At 39.0% G+C, this 20,393-nt stretch overlaps 4 protein-coding genes across 5 annotated transcripts; 1 reads left to right on the plus strand and 3 right to left on the minus strand.

Moving 5' to 3' along the window:
- LOC18018902 (probable plastid-lipid-associated protein 14, chloroplastic) lies at positions 1–3,724 on the minus strand. 2 transcript variants are annotated; one of them, XM_006401642.2, is made up of 14 exons: positions 3,555–3,724; positions 2,946–3,274; positions 2,807–2,850; positions 2,651–2,729; positions 2,437–2,553; positions 2,178–2,360; positions 1,996–2,082; positions 1,780–1,886; positions 1,607–1,694; positions 1,418–1,498; positions 1,248–1,324; positions 1,030–1,165; positions 890–952; positions 1–803 (listed from the first exon to the last, which is right to left on the minus strand). In XM_006401642.2, exons 2-14 carry the CDS (start codon positions 3,258–3,260, stop codon positions 159–161), a joined length of 2,022 nt encoding a protein of 673 aa, XP_006401705.1. In that variant the 5' UTR covers positions 3,261–3,274; positions 3,555–3,724; the 3' UTR covers positions 1–158. The 2 variants fall into 2 exon arrangements, with proteins under 2 accessions (XP_006401705.1, XP_024011809.1); XM_024156041.1 differs by having other exon boundaries at positions 159–803; positions 3,529–3,720.
- A 381-nt stretch (positions 3,725–4,105) lies between these two features.
- On the plus strand, positions 4,106–8,991 carry LOC18018903. Its single transcript, XM_006401643.2, has 5 exons — positions 4,106–5,004; positions 5,476–6,346; positions 6,549–7,821; positions 7,913–7,999; positions 8,095–8,991. The coding sequence occupies exons 1-5, from the start codon at positions 4,479–4,481 to the stop codon at positions 8,896–8,898; spliced, it is 3,561 nt and encodes a 1,186-aa protein (XP_006401706.1). The 5' UTR covers positions 4,106–4,478; the 3' UTR covers positions 8,899–8,991.
- Positions 8,992–9,084: 93 nt separating this feature from the next.
- On the minus strand, positions 9,085–15,475 carry LOC18018904 (histone-lysine N-methyltransferase ATX5). The gene is made up of 23 exons (XM_024156023.1): positions 14,102–15,475; positions 13,960–14,015; positions 13,664–13,877; positions 13,446–13,574; positions 13,304–13,372; positions 13,149–13,217; positions 12,970–13,061; positions 12,785–12,877; positions 12,546–12,681; positions 12,359–12,461; positions 12,162–12,261; positions 11,778–11,902; positions 11,451–11,596; positions 11,198–11,302; positions 10,971–11,035; positions 10,670–10,883; positions 10,487–10,573; positions 10,333–10,392; positions 10,158–10,247; positions 9,984–10,070; positions 9,820–9,894; positions 9,630–9,730; positions 9,085–9,543 (listed from the first exon to the last, which is right to left on the minus strand). Exons 1-23 carry the CDS (start codon positions 14,993–14,995, stop codon positions 9,453–9,455), a joined length of 3,201 nt encoding a protein of 1,066 aa, XP_024011791.1. The 5' UTR covers positions 14,996–15,475; the 3' UTR covers positions 9,085–9,452.
- Positions 15,476–17,559: 2,084 nt separating this feature from the next.
- On the minus strand, positions 17,560–20,007 carry LOC18018905 (zinc finger protein CONSTANS-LIKE 9). Its single transcript, XM_006401646.2, has 4 exons — positions 19,751–20,007; positions 18,350–18,850; positions 18,049–18,180; positions 17,560–17,941 (listed from the first exon to the last, which is right to left on the minus strand). Exons 1-4 carry the CDS (start codon positions 19,853–19,855, stop codon positions 17,864–17,866), a joined length of 816 nt encoding a protein of 271 aa, XP_006401709.1. The 5' UTR covers positions 19,856–20,007; the 3' UTR covers positions 17,560–17,863.
- Positions 20,008–20,393: the final 386 nt, after the last annotated feature.

Consider the following 20,393-nt stretch of genomic DNA (forward strand, 5'->3'; position numbering starts at 1 on the left):
AAAGATAAGCACAACATGGAGTTTACAGTTAAAAATACAAAATATTAAACAAAAATAAAGTAAGAGACATTAACCACAACATAATACACACAGACTACAAAGGTTTTAGTCCCAAAAGAATGCTCATTGTTATATACATAAGAACCCAAGCCAAGTGGCTACAGAGACTTGTGGTCTAAGCTAGACCTTGTGAACAACAATGCTGAACCATTCACACACCTAAGTACAAGCAACCTACTGTCTATATACGTACCACACACAAGCTTAGACAAATCAAACATCTCCTGAGGAATCTGCTTTCTAACTTCTCCAATCACATTCCCAGGTGAATCTACACGATCAGTCATATTCATCGTCACTTCGATCTCTCCAGAGACGAGTTTCGCTACAGGAAGACTCGACGGGAACTTCTTGAAAGGCACGACTTTTTTCCATTTCTTGGTTTCTAGTTTCTCGACTAGACCTTCTTCAGCATCTGGTTCTCCCATTGAGAACTTACCAATGTTCTTTTTCTCTTCTTTGAGGTAAAGTCTTTTTCCGGCTACTAGTCTGAACTGAGAGAGCGTTTGTAACTTACCCGTGGCTCCGGTTTTGTTGTGTGGCCAGTCTTTGCTGGTTATGGCGGTGAAGCCTATATCAGAGGTAAAGGATAGTGAAGCATTGTTGGCATCTGAAGCTCGGGTTACTGTTAAGTGAACATTGCCTATTAAGGCACGTGTAGAAGGCTGACGAAGAGTTAGACCTATGTGTTTTCCGGTTGAGTATAACAGACGCCATTTTCCGGGTAAAAGCTCCAACCAACACTGTGTTTATCCAAAGATCAAAACCATGTTTTTTCACTAGTTAACAAATGAAAAGTTAAAGAAGCATGAGAGGAGGTAATTCGTACATTTGGTTGTGGACATGGGTTCAGCATCTCCATTAGTTCGATGAAGTGAGCAAGTCTTTGGCGCTGCATAGAGATTTGTTTTCCGGTTAAGTCTATTAGGAGACTGAGCAGGTGAGTAAAGGTTCGAACTTTTATCATACCTGAGGCATGCGGTAAATGTATTCTTCTGAAATCCTTACTGCGGTTGATCCAAGACCCCATCTGATGATATCCATTGATGGGGCAACTCGCCATCTTGGTCCACATAGAAAAGGATGTTTAAGAGCATCCAAGCAACTGCACCAAAACTCAACAGATTTTGTTGATGTAGCTTCTTACTTCTTACACCATTTAAGGCCTCCATAGATTGATAAGTTACCTTATTCTTTTAGAAGGTCTGGTAGCAATCAATGAAGATAATAGGTGCCAACCTGCTCCCCAGTTTCTATCAAGTATCTAAGAGCAAACCAAAAAAAAAAACTGTTTAATCTCACAGCGAGTGAAAGAACTAGCAATTCTTCTAGAGAGGTGCACTTGCTGAGTACTTACTTGCACTCCAGTATTTCCAGATTCAGAGTTTGTATTGAGCGTAGTTACAAAGAATTCACGTAGCGAAGACGGATCATTCCCCTAGATATACATTTAAAAGATATTAAGCGAAATAAACACAAGTTCATAACATCAAACTCATCAATGGATTATTACATTAGGCGACCTCTGTAGTCCGGTTAATCATACCTTTGCCAGGAAAGACTTCAACTTCGCAAAGATTAATGGATCCATCAGTTCTTGAAGTACCATTTTTGCCATCATGAATCCAACACATCTTTGACAGTGAGAAGGAAATGAAAAAGTTAGGCTGTGGAATGTAAATAAACAGAAGTCATAATTAGCATCTTTTCTCTAAGTACCTCATGTCAAAAGCTATCATCATCTGTCGTCTGTCCATGGTACTGTAAGCGCTGCTAGTACTTGGACCATCCTCGCCAAAGTCAGCAGCATTTCCGAGAATGCCTACCTATAATTTTGGAAAAAAATCTGAATTTAATTGGCAGAACTGGAACATACATAGCTAAGTGATAAGTTAGCTTAATAATCAAACTTCACTATCGACATTATATACTAACTTTGATATGTCTATCCACAGGGCTGATATGCACATTTTCCAATCTCAGTTCTGTGTGAGCAATACCATGGCTGTGCAAGTAATTGACCTTCAAGTTTAAAGAACACCAAATAAAACACATGTTAAGCAAATCATGACAAAAATAAATGACTTTTCTGGAAGTTTGAATGACACAATACATACTCCGATTAAAAGATCCCTCATTAATATACGGATTAATCTTAACTGCCTTGAAACTGCAGGCCCTCCAGTTGTATCATCCCCCACCCTTCTAAAGGATTCTTCATCTAGTGCAAGAGTAGCTTCCAATGTTGGCAGCCAATCAGATTGTTGAAGCCAATGCCTAATCGAGAAACTTCCATGGCACTGAAAGAAGAGATAAACCTATGAAGAAACAGTTTTTCTGCAACATTGTGTTGTGGATAAGGAGGGAAGCACTTACCCCATGTACCAGGGTAAACGAGTACGGATCATCACCCAAGTTATTGGAGATATAACCGTGAACTTGCATTGAGTAAGAGTGATAGAGAAGTCTACGACGAACTAGCTTTTTCAATACCTGCAAGTAGTTAAGAATATACCGGTTAACCATATATGAAGAGATACACAAAGCAAGATAATAGACTAATAACAGTGACCCGAAAGGGAACACGAACTTCTATGGCCCTTCTTCCCCTCCTTTGAGCGTGAGTGGTATTCAATTTCCGGAGGACAACTCCTTGGTTAAACAAAGGGCTGTGAAATCGAAGCACCACAGATGAAGCCCCTGAAATCATCTCGAAATCTTGTAATACAATGAAGTAGAAACTGACCTATCTGGAACCTGAACTATAGCTTCAAACACAAGCTCATCGGCCTGCAAGAAAGTAGAGTCATTTAGTCAATATGGACGCAAAATCTAAAGCCAACATAGTAAACATAAGAAACAATCAAATTGGTAACAAATAATACCCGGCCTCCATGACCAATGCTAACACGATCAAGAATCTTGAAATCATTCCACTTGAACTGCAACACATGTGCTGATTCATCATCCGCTGATACCGAGGGACTGTTCTGAACATCCTCGTCCATCTCCACATTAGACGATGAAGATTTCAAGGAAGACGAACATCGAAATCTCACAGGCTTTGCACCACGAACCGAACCCGTGGGCTGCCATAGACTACGGTTCCGTTTCAGACCAATGCTCGTGTTCTTAGCAGATTGCTGCAACAATTCCAAGCTCCGCAGATTTGGAGTCGAACAAACACCACATAGTGCCATCCAACCAAAAACCTCTATAGAAATTTCAAAAAGAGAAAGACTTTATAGACATTTCAAATTCAGCAAAGTAATTCACAACCAAATCAAACACATTTCACACGAAATAGAATCATAACAAAGCTAATTCGCATTCAGTACTGAAAGAAAACTCAAATCCGTTAATACAAAAGTTCAAAAAATGGAAACAAGAGAGGGATTACGTGAACAACTTAATCCAGGAACAAAACAATCATTGATCAATCATATATACTCGAATCAAAAGCTTTACCGCTAAGAGAAACCGATTAAACTCACAGAGAGGGACAGAGAGAGAGAGAGAGAGATTTCGATCTGGAGACGACACGCAACTTCACATTCAAAAAATCGGATTTAGTTCGAAATTTTACAAGGAATTTAGGAAAAAACGAAAGTCGTATATAACGACAGAGAAGCTCGTGAGAGTTGCGTGATGAAGTACGCCTGAGGCATCGCGCCTCGAGGTCGACTCACGTCTACGTCTGCCCATTAAAATCTCATCCCAACTCTTATTGGGCCTTAACATTGAGCCTTTAAAGTCCAACTTTCCTGGGCCTAGATAGTTCACTCACTATTGGGCTCCAGCTGTCTACAGTTTTTCATTCGCATGACGTGGCGATCACTGACTGGATGGATGACCGAGCGTGAAAATAACCGAAGCCACTACTTACCGAACCGGCGCAAGCAAAACTCGATCTGATAACCTCTATCTCACGGGGGTCAAAAACCGTAATAATGTCGGCGTTTCAAGGGTTAATATCGTCATTACAGATATTAATCTCTTAGTCTTCCCCTTGTCTGAAAAAAAAAACAGTTAATCGAACGCAACACATGTTCTCGTTTTTCTTCTTCAGCATCGAAAGGGCATTAAGGGTCTCTCTCTCTCTTCCATATTTATCCTCTATCTCCCGCTCCGTGGCAATTTTGTAATTACTCCATATAAATCTCGCCGCCGGCCGTCGAATCGCCGGCGATCTGGATTCTTCGGCCGCAGTTCGTTTCTTCATCCTCTTCTGGAGTCTTTTGTATTTGTTTAGCGGCTTAGTTGTGAAGATCAAATCCCTCGAAAAACCTCGATTAGGGTTTCGTGTTTAGACGATTCGAAATCGAGAAGTATCATAGATTGGGGGGGGGGGGTTTGTGATTCTGTGGAGGTTTTTTGTTTCTCCCTCTCTTATTTGATTTTCAATTACTATTATCGAGATGCCAAGGAGTACGAGGCACAAATCGAGCAAGCACAAGGATGCGAGAGAGTACTCTGATTCGGAGAAAGAGTCGAGCTTGAAGGAGAGGAAGAGCAAAGAGGAGAGTTCCGCTAGGGTTTCAAAGGATTCTGGTGATAAACGAAAGCTTGATTCAAAAGAGTATTACGATTCGGTTAACGGAGAGTACTATGAAGAGTACACTTCGTCGAAGCGGCGGAAAGGGAAAACTGGTGAGAGTGGTAGTGATAGGTGGAATGGTAAAGATGAGGAGAAAGGGGAGAGTTCGAAGAAGACCAAGGCGTCTAGTGAGAAGAGTAGGAGGAGAGAGGAAGGAGATGGTGAGGAGACGAAGAAGAGTAGTGGTAAAAGCGATGGTAAGCATAGAGAGTCTAGTAGAAGAGAAAGCAAAGAGTTTGACAAGGAGAAGGATCGGGAAAAAGATAGGAAGTATAAGGAAAGTAAAAGTGAGAAGTTTTATGATGGTGAAGATCACCATAAATCCAAGGTTGTCTCTGAAAAATCTGGTAAGATATCTCCACCACTGTCATATGATTCGATTCGTAATCTAAATTGCCACTGGAAGTTTAAAAGTGAACACATTGGAAAAAAATTTCCTGGTTTTGTTGACTTTAGTGTTCGTCTTTGATGTTGGCTTGTCATTCTATGCTAAACACAGTTCTGGTTGCAGTCTGCCAAGAGAATTGTATCTAAATGTAGAATCTTTGTATACTAAGTGTAGTCTTTTGAAGCTCTATTGTAATTAACACTTTGTCAGAATTTATTCATGTTGTTTCTATTCCAATGCTTTTCCAAGATAATGGAGTTGCTGCTGCTTTGCTTGCTATTATAATCGAGGCTGCACTAACTAATCAAAAAAATGTGAAATTTGCAAATGTATATGTATTATAGTTCCTTCATATTCAAAAGGATAGTTTAGAGAGCTGCTAAAGGGTTTTTGAATCGTTTGCTAATCTTGATGTTTCTTTTGGACTCAGAGTCGAAAGCTCAGGAGCAGCTAAGGAGTCCAGGGAAGGAAAATCATACTGAGAAGCGATCAAGGCGAAAAAAGGATGATCATGGTGCTGGAGACAAGCATCAAGATAACAGTGATGATGTTGGTGATAGGCTTTTCACTTCCGGAGATGACTACATCAAAGATGGAAAACATAAAGGAGAGAAAAGCAGAGACAAATATCGGGAAGACAAGGAAGAAGACATCAAACCAAAAGGTGAGAAGCAGAGAGATGAGCGACCTAGTAAAGAGCATCACAGGTCTGATGAAAAGCTCCTCCGTGATGAAAGTAAAAAAAAATCTAAAGGACAGGATAGTGACCATGGTCATGAGCCTGACAGTGAACATGATGGATATCATGACCGTGAACGCAAACGGGACTATGAGAGAGAGAGTGATCGGAATGAACGGGACCGCGAACGAGCTCGGGACCGTGATTATGAGCGAGATAGGGACCGTGATAGGGATAGGGAGCGGGAACGTGATCGTGATCGTCGGGATTATGAGCACGACCGCTACCATGAACGGGATTGGGACCGTGATAGGAGTAGAGACCGTGACCGGGATCATGATAGGGACAGGACGCATGACAGAGAAAAAGACCGTAGTCGTGACTATTACCATGATGGGAAACGAAGTAAGAGTGACAGGGAAAGGGATAGTGACCGCGATATGTCGCGTCTAGATGATCAAAGTGGTCGGTATAAGGATAGGAGGGAAGGTAGGAAGTCTCCAGATTACCAGGATTATCAGGAGGTCATCACGAGCACTAGAGGTAGCAGAGCAGAGCCTGATGGTGATATTATAAGATCAGATCGCCAACCTTCCAGTTCGGTGGTTCAGGAAGAGAATGGGTATGATTTGTCCTCTAAACCATTTTAGTTTTGTGATTGGTGCTCTGCGTACTTGGAATCATTGTGTGTGCTATGTTGAATTTAGTGCTTTTAATTAGTTCGAAATCCTAATGGATATGCTGCTGCCTGAGTTTCAGAGCTTATAGCTTTTGGTAAGCTTTTGAAAGTTGAGATTGATCATAGTTTTGTCATGGTGAAACAGGAATGGGTCGGATCAGGTAGCCAAAGGGGTCTCTTCACGGGAGGCGGCTGAGCTGTCTGGAGGATCAGAGAGAGGTACAAGGCATAAAGGTTTTGAGAGAACAGCAAAGATGGAAGATGGTGTTATTGGCGAGTTTCAGGGTGAAAAGTCTTCTGCCACAAAAGCTTCACCCCGGACAATGGTTGAAAGATCTCCCTCGTCGACAAGCTTTGACCGGAGATTCAATAATCGGAGTGGAGAAGCTGGTCATAGGAACAGTGCTAGGGATTATTCAGCAGCTGAGGATGAAAGGCTTCTTGTAGATGAGACATCCCAGGCAGAATTATCTTTTAACAATAAGCCCAACCAGAACAATTCTTCTTTCCCTCCACGACCTGAATCTAGGAGTGGCATTGGTAGCCCTAGAGTTGGCCCTCGAGAAGAAGATAACAGGGTCAATACCGGTGGACGTTATAAGAGAGGCGTTGATGCGATGATGGGAAGAGGGCAACAAGGTAATGTGTGGAGAGGTGTCCCAAGCTGGCCATCTCCACTTCCACCAAATGGATTTATTCCATTTCAACATGTTCCAACTCATGGAGGTTTCCAAACTATGATGCCACAGTTCCCATCGCCATCTCTCTTTGGGGTAAGGCCTTCAATGGAAATGAACCATCAGGGAATCCCTTACCATATGCCTGATGCTGAAAGGTTCTCTAGTCACATGCGTCCACTTGGGTGGCAGAATATGATGGATGCCTCAGGCGCTTCTCACATGCATGGTTTTTTTGGGGACATGAGTAATAGTGTTTTTAGGGATGAATCAAACATGTATGGGGGACCTGACTGGGACCATAACAGGCGGATGCATAGCCGGGTTTGGGAATCTGGTGCAGATGAGTGGAAAAATCGAAATGGAGATGCGAGCTTGGAAGTCTCATCAATGTCTGGTAAAGATGATAACTTGGTGCAGGTTGCTGATGATGAGTCTCTTGGCGGCCAAACAAGTCACTCTGAAAATAACAGGGCAAAAAGCGTCGAAGCTGGGTCGAATCTAACATCTCCAGCAAAAGAACTGCTTGCGAGTTCTCCTAAAGTTACGGCGGAAGTTGTGGCTGAAGATCCTGTGCCGGAAAAAGTTGATAACACTGAACGTTATCGCCGGCATTATCTCTCAAAGCTTGATATATCGGTAGAACTTGCTGATCCCGAGCTTCGGAAAAGTATTAGCGTATTGATGGGTGAAGAACGTATAACAATTGATGATGGAACTCCTGTGTTTGTAAACCTCAAGGTAAAACTCTCTCTATCTCAGACATTGATATCGATCATTCTTCTTGTATATGACTCTTTTCTCATATCTCTATATTTGTTTTTGATGACAGGAAGGTGGGAAGAGAGTGCCCAAAAGCATCAGTACTTCCTTGACGACTCTTTCACTGTTTCCTTCTCAAAACAGTTCAGTGTTTCAGGTAATGCACTAAAAAAAGGAAAATAAGATTCAAGTATTAGCTCCAGGTAATTCGAGACTTATGTCAATGCATTAACGTGACCTCCCCTTTTTCAGATAGCAATGGACCTGTACAAGGAGCATAGATTTGAATTGAATGGTCTTCCAAATGTCGAAATTCAGGGGCCTCCTCAAGTCTCTCCTTCCAGTTTGGTTGAAGTCGATACCAGTGATGACGTGAATGATGCCATGAAAGGAATTAGTTTTATGGAGACATCAGATGTGAAAATTGCGGATGTGTCAGATTCAGACAAATCCCATAAGGAACAGCAAAATGTGTCATCACCTGCTGATTCCGGAATGGAGATAGCAACACAAGACGAAGGATCTTCATCTCCCAATCCAAACAAGTCACCTGAGGCTCCTGAGGCTGTGGCTTCAGATCACATTGAAGGTTATGAGCAAGATGCAAAGTCAGATGATGGAGCTGGTGTAGACCAAACAATGGAGACAGCTCGTGATCATCATGGTGTCCCAGAAGGAGAACCTGTTACCGACCAAACAATGGAGACAGCTCGTGAACATGATGGTGTTCCAGAAGGTGATCCTGTTACCGAGGAAACAATGGAGACTGCTCGTGAACATGCTGGTGTTTCAGAAGGTGATCCTTTTACCTTGACAGTAGTTTCACCGGCCCTCGAGACTATGGAGGTCGATGAGCGGAACGATTTGTCTCAAGACGAGAACATGGAAGAAGCAGTAGTGAAGAAGGAAGCTGAAGCTGAAGCTGATGATGGTGATGGAGATGGAGAGGGAGGTGTAGTTGGGGATGTATCTCCAAAGGTAACGGAAACATTAGTTCATGAATCTGATGAGTCAGTAATAAGTCGGATACATCATTCTCCACAAAGTACACATTAAGACATTCCTATAATTCCATCCTTTCTGCTTTGTTTCGTTTTGTTTTTTTTTCTATAATTTCCTTACTTCTAATGCAATTTTTTTCCCTCCAAATTCCATTGCTTATCTTCTTCGTCTGTTCCTTTCTTTGTGCCCTCTTTACTCATTTCGTGCCCAAAGAAATAATAAAACATTAGAGAGAAAAAGTGCTACCCAGTCTCTTTTTTTTTTGCTTTTGATATTTTTGAGTAACTGAAGCCCCAAAACTCCAAAAGGAACAAAAGGATTGAAGAGTTTAGCTATACAGAAATGGCAAATGAGAAATGACTTAGCTACAAAACTCTTCTAGTCTACCTACAAAACAAATAACTTGGAGCTTACATAAATAACTGAAGAAGTGCCTTATTTGGATATCGAAAAAGAGGTTTCTATGTAACGGATCAATGTCATCAGCTTTAAGCTCCCTGGGATTCTCCTATTCAAGCGTGGAGAGCAACAGGTTCTTGGGTTAGTAGTCAGGTTCTTGGCTTCTTCTTCTACTTCTTATGTGTAAGAGCAGCTACAACAAAGTTTCTCTAATTCATGAATTTCCTGCAGTTGAGAGATTTGCATAGACACGGCACCTTGAACTCATCTGGCTCATCTGGATCAAACAAGTAATCATATCTGCCAAAACACACAACCATTTCATCTTTAGTGAATAAATCAAAGGGTAATGCGTTAATTGTGTAAAGAGAATGATATAAATATACGTCAACTCCTCGCCAGCAGGTACGGTGGTCTTGGCAATCAAAACAATCCTGCTTTCGTCATCTCCTACGCTCATAATCCTTGCATAGCAATTAGGCATACACTGCATCACACAGCACACCAGTTTTGTTAGGACTCAAGACTCTCTCTGTTGGTAACCATTCAATTTTATGTACATGATGGATTGCTTACCGAATGGTTTATTAGTCGAGCGATGTTCCCTTTTTCTGTAGCATCCACCACTACTTCCTCACTGATCTTAAACAGCTGCAAAAAATTTACAACAAACATAAAGCTTCAGAAATATATGCTTAATCAAAGACTGTAGCAAGAGATATATCTTTTGCTAAACTCACATAGCAATCTTTTCCTTCCCTACGGTATCTTGCTTCCCTTAAGTCTGCAATGATTCCTCTCACTTGTTCCCCGCGGTATTCAAGAACCTGACAAGATCTTACATTTCAACACTAACAGAGGAATGGAAATAGATTTCCTTCATGGAATAAGTATTTTCAGATGGCTCTGCCTACCATTTCTCCTTCTTGAATAATCCTTCTCGCGAAAAGACCCCAGCCATGTATTCCAGATCGACCAAAGCAGACCCGATCCATTTCTGTCCTCTGTCACAAGTCAATGAAACTCGTAAGATGTTAATACAACAAGAAACAGGTACGTAATCTCTTCCAAACTTATGGGAATGCTTACCTGCAAATGGTGAAGCCGTTCCCTGAATGAGGAGAATGATTTGGGTTCTTCTGCCACATGCTACACATTATGTTTAACAAAAAGACTCAGTCCCAAGGTGCGTTTCCAGGAAACAAAAAGACTTATTGGCACTACAGGAAACAAATTTTCTTACCCTGAATGTGTTCAGAGTTTGGATCGCTGCTGACGGATGAAGACGTGGTCCTCCAGTGTGGTGAGGAATACCTTCTTCTTCAGTCCTCTATAAATCACAAGCATCCACATAATGGATCAGCCTACTGAACAAAGATGATTTGAACCTATGCATACAGAGTTTTTAAAGATTCAACAAAGATACCTTCTTGCTATTAACTTTTCTTTTAAATACTCGACAACGAGCAGAAGAAAATGGGTCAACTGGTCCTGTATCCTCTGCAGGAGACTCTTCAACTTCTTCTCTGTTTGCTAAAATAAGCCTCGAACCGGTTCTCTTCTTGTTTTGAACAAGACTTTTGGCAGAGAAGACCCCTGAAGGGGTTTGTATGATTAGCACAGTATCTGGATTCGGAGCCCTACACAAAAAACAACAGAGAAAACAGAATTTATAACCCAAAATCATATAGCAAAGATTTTGCAAGCAGGTTTCTGAGAAACTTTACCTGTGATAAGCACAATACGACACCATCTTTGTTATCTGTCGACCATTTTTCTCCAAGCAGTGCAGCTACATTAAAAATGTGCATATATTACTCAACAAACTTATAACATCTTAAAGGCTGAACATAATTTACGAAATACTAGTTCAAATACAAAATGTTACAAATTTGATTCCATAATGGTCAAGCTTTTTATGAAACGTGGATAAATCAGAAATAATATGGCTTACCTCCATTCTATACCCGGCTCGGGAAGCACACATGGCATGATAATAAGTAGAGCACTTGCAACACTGAGTGCATGAGCCATGTATTTGCTTGCATATCACACATATCTGGAATTCATCAATAAAAGAGAAGAGTTTTTTGCTTTTTAGTTTTTCACATAGTGCAACTTCCCCAAAGGTTAGGAACAAGTAACCGTGGGAGCCAATCAAATGTAGGCAATGGACCGACTATGAGAACCAGGAATCAGGTATGTACCTTCACAAAATTACTTGATGGAATACTCAAAATCCCCAAAGCTGGTTCCATTTTTTCTTCACTTGCAAAACATACTTCAGGCTGAAACCAAGCACATGTCACGTGAACCCACAGTGTCTCCACATCAGTTGGCTTCAATGCACCACCTATTATATAGTACACAAAAACTGTCAGAAGTTAGTTAACAGGCAACAACAATCAATAATTCTCGATGAAAATTCCGATTTTAAAATCACCTCTTATCAGTTCTAGTAGTTGTAACAGTAAAAAAAAGGGCCAAGTTAAATATGCGTCACTAAATAAGAAACACAAAATGGAATGACATGCCTTTTACAGGACAGAGGCAACACTCTCGTTTGATCTCAGGTGTCTCGCAGGCCTTGCAGACCCATGATGTGAAGTCATGGACGTTTCTCGTCCCATAGCATTCCTGATGAACTGCTATTTGACATCTGAGGAGAAAAAGGAACAGAAAGACATCATTTTCAATGATACTAGATTATGCTTCACAAGTCAGATATTTTTACAGTAAATATTCCAAGAAACAAAACAACTATCGTTTTTCTCTTTATAGTAATAGCAGTGAACTTCAATATCACAAGAGCTGTATGGTGATCCAAAGACTGAAGATAATGCAAAATGTCAGATCAAGCAAGGTTCACTCTGTGTAAGAAATAAAGATTAGCGCAACTACGAAATTAAGGACAGCACCTGTTGCAGATAATGATCTTGTTGTAGTCCCAATCTTCAACCCATCTGCAAACAGCACATCGCTCGGTTGTCCACTTCACGTTGACCGGCTCATACTTCTCTGCCAATAGTGAAAGAACAAGCCAACATAAGCAATCCACAACACAGCAGGAATTTTTCGATAGGTTCTGACTTCTGAGATCCATATAGCTCAATACCTCTAAGAAAGGAAAGCAGCCTCTGCTTTCTCTGCTTTATAGAAGGTCGTTTAGGAGGTTTTGCTGCACTAGCATTTGCGTGAAACTCTGCTAATTTCATCATCTGCAGAGTGAAGACATGGCAATCAAACTTTTTCTGTAATTGATAGGCAAAATTAAAACAGAATTTAAGAAAATTTGTACAAACCCATTCTTCTAGAGGCAGCTTGGAGCTTTTAACTTTAACACTAGTCCTCCAATTTTTCGCTTTTGAACCAGTATGCCTTTCCCATTCACTAAGTGCTTTCCTTTCAGGTCCACAAGATCCACACTTACATACGACTCTGTAGATAAACCAAATGGAGTAAGAATATTCTGTAAATCATTCAACATAGATACCTAAAAGGGACAACAATGTGAAATAAAGTTAACATGGTGTCAACTTACAAATGAAGGCTTGGAAAATAGATGCCTTCTACTCCGGAGCATACAACAATAACCTTGTCAGGAAGCACCATTGGGGCATTGTTTTTGCTAAGCCTAAACCAGAAAATTCTCAGCTTTAAATTTTGGTATTCACAGTTCAGTTGTTGTAAGAGTAGACAAAAACAATCGGAAGAAAATGGACATACTTGGATTTTGAGTCTTGTTTTTCTGAATCTGATAGCTCAAAGTTGAATTTTGTTCTGCACGTGGGGCAATAGTAATCTGTTTCCCCCAAATCCTTCACGTTATCAAACGAAATTGATTTCAATACATGCAAGTAATTGGGAACAACATAACTTTCACAAAGAGCAACATGAACGTGTACCTTAAAATGCTTATGTGATATTTGATCACACACTGCATGAATCCAGATTTTACAACCATCACAACGCACCTGATTCAACGAATGTAATCAAACGGTCAAGAAAACATTAGCTGATTCTACACTACAAATATAACATAATTCGTATGTCTTTTTACCCAGCGCTGACTATCTGAATGATTCCCTATCTTCTTGCATATACCACAAACCTGTTTTGGTTTTGTCAACTGCAGCGATAATTAGTTTGAGTTCATTGAATTGAAACTGAACACGAAGGAGCATAGCAGGAACTTTACATACCCTTGAACAAGGTTTACACAATAACTGATCTCCGGGAATCAGAGCTTTCATTTTCTTTGCCATTTTAAAAGAAAGGATCATTCCACATCCTACACAGGCTCTTGGATTTCTGTATTTCTTCGACATGTCCTGCAAAATATAAACTCAATTTCTATAACCATCAGGGAATAAATTATCACATGCTCAAAAAGAAACCCCAAGCAAAAGGAGAGACTTGCCTGGCTAGGAGCAACGTGATCAAGATATTGGCTCGAGCCTGCAGCTTCTTGAATCCATCTGTAGACTGAATCATCAAAAGTCTGGTTACCAGCGGCCATGTTAATATCCTGCATGAGCTTCTCCGTGAATCCTTGGTCTGCCAAAAGAGCTTCTTCAAGCGCCATCTGAAAATCACCAGGGTTGCATCCACGCAGTTCGGACTGTTCTTGAAACCTAAGTAAGATGTAACTACTAAGCAAAACATCCACATGTAAAAACAAAAAGCACATTTCACAAGATTCTAACAACAACCCACCTGTCTACATAATCCACAAAAGGGAAGATCATGCCCCTTCTAACCCATGCATAGTCCTGTTACATAGTCAAGTTAACAAAAGCGAATACTCCAACAAATAGCTTTTAGAATCACACAAGACGACAATATCTACATATATTACCCGTTCATTCTCTGTCCCAGAGTGACCAAAGAACATGACACACGCCGCATCAGGTATACAAGAACGCAAAACAAGCTCAGGCGCTTGAGTCATTGGATCGATGACAATAGCAGGCCAAAACGGCTCGTTTCTCCCAGATTTACCCCAAACCAAATCACCAGAATAAAAATCCTCGGGCCCATAAACACCTTCTTTCTTAGGACGTGCCTCCTCTTCCATAAAACGTTGCTCCTGAAGAGAGACAGTGCTACTCATATGCTTCCTCGTGTCAAAGCTGTTACTATATCTCACAATCTCCTCACACTCATCATCATCATCATCATCATCATCGCTCTCTTCACACAATGCATTACCATACTTATGGTTCCTAGGAGTGAATCTAGCTTCCTGCTGCCTAATTTTCAAACCGTGATTACTACTAGCTTTGACTTTCTCCTTCCTGCATTCTTCAACCTCTTCCTCGCGTTCTTCGCCGCTGCTTTTACTATCTTTCCTCCAATTCTCGATAACCGAGTCATTAAACCGAGAAGGAAGCACCTGAACTCGTCCCCTAGACGTCCTCACGAGAGGTGGCCGAGAAACATCAGCCGTCCGATCCATTACACGGCCAGGATCAGAGACTACTCTCTTTGACTTTGACTCCAACTCCACCTCGACTGGAGAAGACGAGGCTTCTTTGCACCACGAAGCAGAGAATCCATTCTTTCCGTCGAGTTTTCCGGGAACTATCCCTGCAGCGATCTCTCCGAGAAGATTGAGAGGGTAATAGTAACTACCTCCTCCACTACCACCATTGAAGCTCAGCCTTCTCTTCTTCCGAGCTGCTTCCTCATTAGTCGAGTTGCATCGTTTCAAACTCGGCATTCGAGTTTTCAGTTTCCGTTTGATTATCATTGTTTCTGGTTTTGCGGAAACAAAACTAATCACTTCATCACAGATTTTCTCTCAATTCCAGAAACTATAAAGGAAGCCCCTTTTTTCCGAATTCAAGAAAACCCTAATCTCTCCCCAAACTTCCTGAAACTTTCTCGGTCTTTGAATGAACACTAAACTTCTCTACGAGTTTGACCCACTATCGCGGATCGCTTACAATTGTGGAAGAATTGATTTTTTTTTTTTCTAATTGAAGGAGGAGAAGATTTTCCCAGAAACACGAAAGAACAGAGAGAAAGAGATCTGTTCTCAAAATCCTAACTTTTCTCTCTCTATACCTTTCTCTCTCTACAAATTATAAGAACCCAGAACAGAACAAAATGCGTAATTGGTTTTTGATTTTGGATAAGGAAAAAATGCTGAATTTTGTGTAATCGAAAGACGGAATTTTTTTTTGGCTCGGTGAGGAGAGAGAGAGAGCGTGACAGAGTTTAAGAGAGAGAGAAGACGACGACGAAGGGAGAGAAGAAAGGAAGGAAAAAAATAAAATAAAAGAGATTGGTTTCTTCGGGACGTGTGTACATTACCGGAGAATGATGTGAATAAGCTAACTTGCGCTTTTGCCTTTCTCCTTCTTTCTTCCTTCCTCGTATTTCTTGTCTTCTGGTTTAGTGTTTTAGTCTTTAGACCGATTCTCTTCATGTTATTGTTTGATTTTTCTTTTTGGTTTCCTTCAATTTTTCAAATTCGACCTGTGATTTCTGTTATCTTGATGCTTTTTAAAAATGTTATTATTGTATAATATTAATCTCCAAGAACTATGGAACTGGAACTGAAACTGGAAGTTACATGGTACGATTAACCGACACTGTACTCGCGAGCTCTCTTTGTTTTGTCATAACTCATAACCTTTTTAAGGTTACTTATCGTTTTCTTTAGAAAATTTTGAAAAGAAGTCAACTTTTTTTTGTAGGTACAGTTTTCTCGAATTCATTACTCAACGTTGCTTTTTTAGTTTTTTAGTTTTTTATTTTTGTCGAGAGGATCCAAATATTTTGGATCAAATTCATTGGAAGCCCATGACTCCAATTAGACAAAAAAAAACACTAATATTATTAATCTAAATACAGAGTAAAAAGCAATGTTTTAATAACCGACTCGGAAAGCGAACCGGAGTATCCTTCGGGTGACCGGATTATCGGGTCATTCCGAATCGCACCGAATCAACCACAGATAATTAGTTTTATATTTTTATAAATATAAAAGTAAAAATAATATTTTTTATAAATATAAAAGCAAAAATATCCATACTTAGTCAAAAAAAAAAATATGATATCCATAATAAAAAAATATGATATCTAACAACCATAATAAACTGATTAAAAGTTTTAAAACCAAATTTAATCAAACAAAGCTAAAATAGTAAAAAATCACTAATAATAAAAATAAACTATTAAAAAATGGTTATTTTATTCTCCATTAAATTTCATCTCAAAACTCTTCAGACGGCATACTATACATAAGACAAAGAGAAATTAAAAAAAAAGTTATAGAAGAGACTAACTCTACGACATGTGCTCAAGGCGGAGAATGCAGTTGTTCTTAGTTTCAACAAAAAGTTATAAATAAAGATATTAAACAGTGTAAACCCTATATTTTAATGATTCAATCCAAAACCTATTCAAATTCTTTAATTATTTCGATTTTTGCTTTGAACCGGAACCCAACCGGTTCATTCGAGTCACCGGATTGCGAATTAATCGTGGTTTTTTCTGGATTTTTTCGATTCTAATGCTGGTGGATTTTAACAATAAAACCGAACCGGAATAATGACCGGGTCTCGGTTTAACCTGTCCAACCGGGCGGGTCGGTCCGGGTATAAAAACATTGGTAAAAAGTAAGAGTAGTTTGAAAACACCAAAAGAATGTCTATTTTTGATATTGATGTGTCATGTGTTCACTGCATTTGTTATGTACTACCTACATAGTAAAAGCACCAAAAAAGTAACAACAAACAAATATTCTTAAAAGTAGTTATTGAGATAGAAACATGAGCAAATATGTAAAGGATACAATCAGAGAGAACCAATGAGTAAGAGAAGAAGAAAATTTTACATAAAGTTATTAGCCTAGTCATAATAGTCTTGATCTTCGACATACATGAAATATATGATTCTCTCTTTTTGTAAATCTGAATTATCTTTTTTATATAGTTGCAAATAGAAAATCTGAATCAGTTAGATTTAAAACAGTCCTCTTATCAGGGTATTATTCATAACTAACAACTTGTCATTGGTGTGGATATATTCAGATTAAGACTTAACTAAACCAATTTGGGAGTTCATCCCAATTCTTTATTTCTCTCTTATAAAGTCAAATCGAATTTGAATTTGAAAAAAGATGAAACGAACAGTAGGATAAAATTTCTCTAAAATTAAATTCAAGAACGATCTGATTGGTTCTCACTGGTCAGAAAAACTATGTAGAGTAATTCAACCTAAAAAATATGAAAAACATAAAATGAAAATGCAATCACTAAAAGCTGTTGAAAAGGTTAAAATCTAACTTGTTGCGGTGCTTACAAGCAAAGAAACATCAAACACCTTTTATTTCACAGGATCTAACATAGTGTAATATAAATATTTAAAATTATAATTATATCTACATCTCTCACCACCATTACATCACTTCTGTAGCTACAATTTCTTTCCTTACAAGCTTATTCAGAGATACCCTTATATACAAACTAACTGGATGCTTATCACATTTGAAGTTTACACTTACACATATATTATATATATAACAAAACTAGTTTCTAATGAGATGGGCTTTGTCTCCTTATTATTCAAGTTTCTTCCTTTTGCTTAGTCCCATTCCTTTGAAACCATTCTAGTTCCTCTCTTCTGTTTTCGCAAACCTTCCTCGGATCCTTGGTTGGCTATCTGCTAGAGCTTTCCTACAAGCATACTGAAACCAAACCAAACAAAACATCAGAAACAGAACCTGAGTTACTTTGAGCTTAAAAAAAAACGACTAATTCTCAATCATTTAGAGGATCTTCTTTGTTTCTATACCTTGATTTTGCGCCCGAAATTTCGCCTGCTCTTCTTGTTCTTGTATCGAGAAAGCTTCTCACGACGATCCTCTGATGTACAGCTCACAATAATCCTGTCCAATGGAGATTGAACAAGACCTGTCCCGAGTTTCTGCTCATCAAAAGAGAAAGGAAAATTCAGATACACTTAAATCGACAATTCATATTCATCTCGAGACTTAAAATAACACCACTTTGTTTCATATTGTTGATCATTTAACATACAAATGTTCACAGAATTGTGAAAATGTTATATGTTTTTTTTTCGCAGATTTTCGAACCTGTATGTCGCCTTCACTAAAGGCTCTTCGCATCCCATAAACAGAACCAAAATCCAACTGAGAAAAGTCAGGGAAATTCTGAATCACAACAGTTTCTTGCTGTGCCTGTGACCAATCCATAGAGCTCAAATTCCCTGAGCTTACGCTCTTCTGCATATCCTGGTTCTCATCGATTGTCGTCACCACAGAGATGTTCTTGATGTCTAAAACATCAGAGAATGGAGACTCCATAGCTGATTTCATCATGAGATCTTGCTCACATTCATAGAAAGCTTTGTCCAGAAGCTGTTGACCACTCTGCAGTGACCCAAGATCGAGATCAGGAAGCTCACAAAGCCCTTGTGAAGTGTCTTCGCCGCAAGAGATCATCGTTAAAGCGGCTGAGAGTGGATCAACGGCTAGGATTGATTCTTCAAGAATTGGATCAGGAGCTTTAAATAGATCTCCTTCTTCTCCAATATCATACTCAGGTATGTGTGATGACTCAGCAAAAGTGTTGTTCTGCAAAAATCACAATCACAAGTAACATCAGAATCAAAGACCACAAACAAAAACAGAACATAGTTCGAGACATTCAGACAGTAAAGCACAGATCTTTTTGGGAGTGGATTCGTTCAAGAAAGGGCAAGAGAAAAAAGATTCCCTTTTTTTCTTCAGTGGAGGATTGAGCCAATGAAACAATACAAACCCATTTCTTGTCAATAGTAATTAAATTGGAAAAGAACAAGTCTTGAAGAACACGGAATCTCAACTTCCAGAAATCACGGAATCTCATGTGGAAAAGAGCAAATTCCCATTATCAAATCAAACCCATAAGAAAAAAAGGGTTTCTTTGGTTTTCCGAGAAAACTCCTTTCTTTTTCTCACGGAAAAAGAAAAATTTGGCTTTTTGCAGCAGAAGAAGATTCCGTTTTATTAAAAAGATTCCGTTTTTCTTCTGTCCAAAGACAAAAATAAAATAAAACCTAATTTTTCCTACTCAACTTTCTCAGCAGCCAAAAACACTTTGTTCAGGTCAGCGGAACAAAAATATCTCATCAAGTGGCCACAGAAAATTTCCTGAGAGAAAAAAAAAAATAGCCACTGAAACAGTTTCACACCACAAAATTTTCCTCTTGGAAAATCACTTCACTAGTAGACAAATTTGCTTTTTCCATCTCAAACGCTCCAATTTTAACTTCATAACCCAAAAATAGGAAGAAAGAAGATTAATGACATCAACAGACCCCAAAAGAAAAAGAAAAAAACTATCAGAATCTTCCGGGGAAACCCAAAACCTAGAAAATCAGTTTTAAAAATCAACAAAAAAAAAAACAGTTCTTCAAAAGCAAAAAAAGAAGAAGAAGATCTGTGTTCAAATGCAGTGACACAAAGAGTAAAATGAAAAAATAAAATTCAAACCATTTCATTGGAGAGCTTGTATGATTTGAAGAGGTCTTCAAATTGGTGAATATCTGGAGCACAGTTTTGCATGTAACGGAGCATTAACCCAGAATCTGCATACATTTTGTGTTCTTGCTCTTTTGGGAGAGAAAATTTTGGAAGTATGAAATGGGTTTTTCAGAGAAGAGGAGGAGAAAGTGAACATAAGAAAGAAAAAAAACAGAGGCCAAGTTGGGGAATTTGAGAGGAAACCCTGAGAGAAATTTTTTTTGTACTTTGCTCTCCTCTTGCCTTTTTATGATAGAGAGAGGCTTATTACATTTATTTGTTTATTGGGGGTACTGTGGACACTATAGAGTAAAAAAGCCCATAAGGCCATTACTATTATTTTATTAAAAACAATTGTTTCTTATTGTATTTTGCAACATAATTAAAAAATACAAAAGGTGTCCAACTACATATATATATGGCTTTTGTTGTGTAATTATTCCATAGTTCCTTCTTTTATTTATAATATGTTTTTTTTGCTATACTATTTATCTGTGTTGATCAGAATATTTTAGAGTTGTGATTAGAGTTTTTTTTGGTAACTGGTTGTGATTAGCTTTCTTTCACATTTCTCATTTGAAATACATACATAAATAATCATTGTTTTAGTGTT

Source organism: Eutrema salsugineum, unplaced genomic scaffold, assembly GCF_000478725.1.
Source record: "Eutrema salsugineum unplaced genomic scaffold, Eutsalg1_0 scaffold_2, whole genome shotgun sequence".
NCBI lineage: Eukaryota > Viridiplantae > Streptophyta > Magnoliopsida > Brassicales > Brassicaceae > Eutrema > Eutrema salsugineum.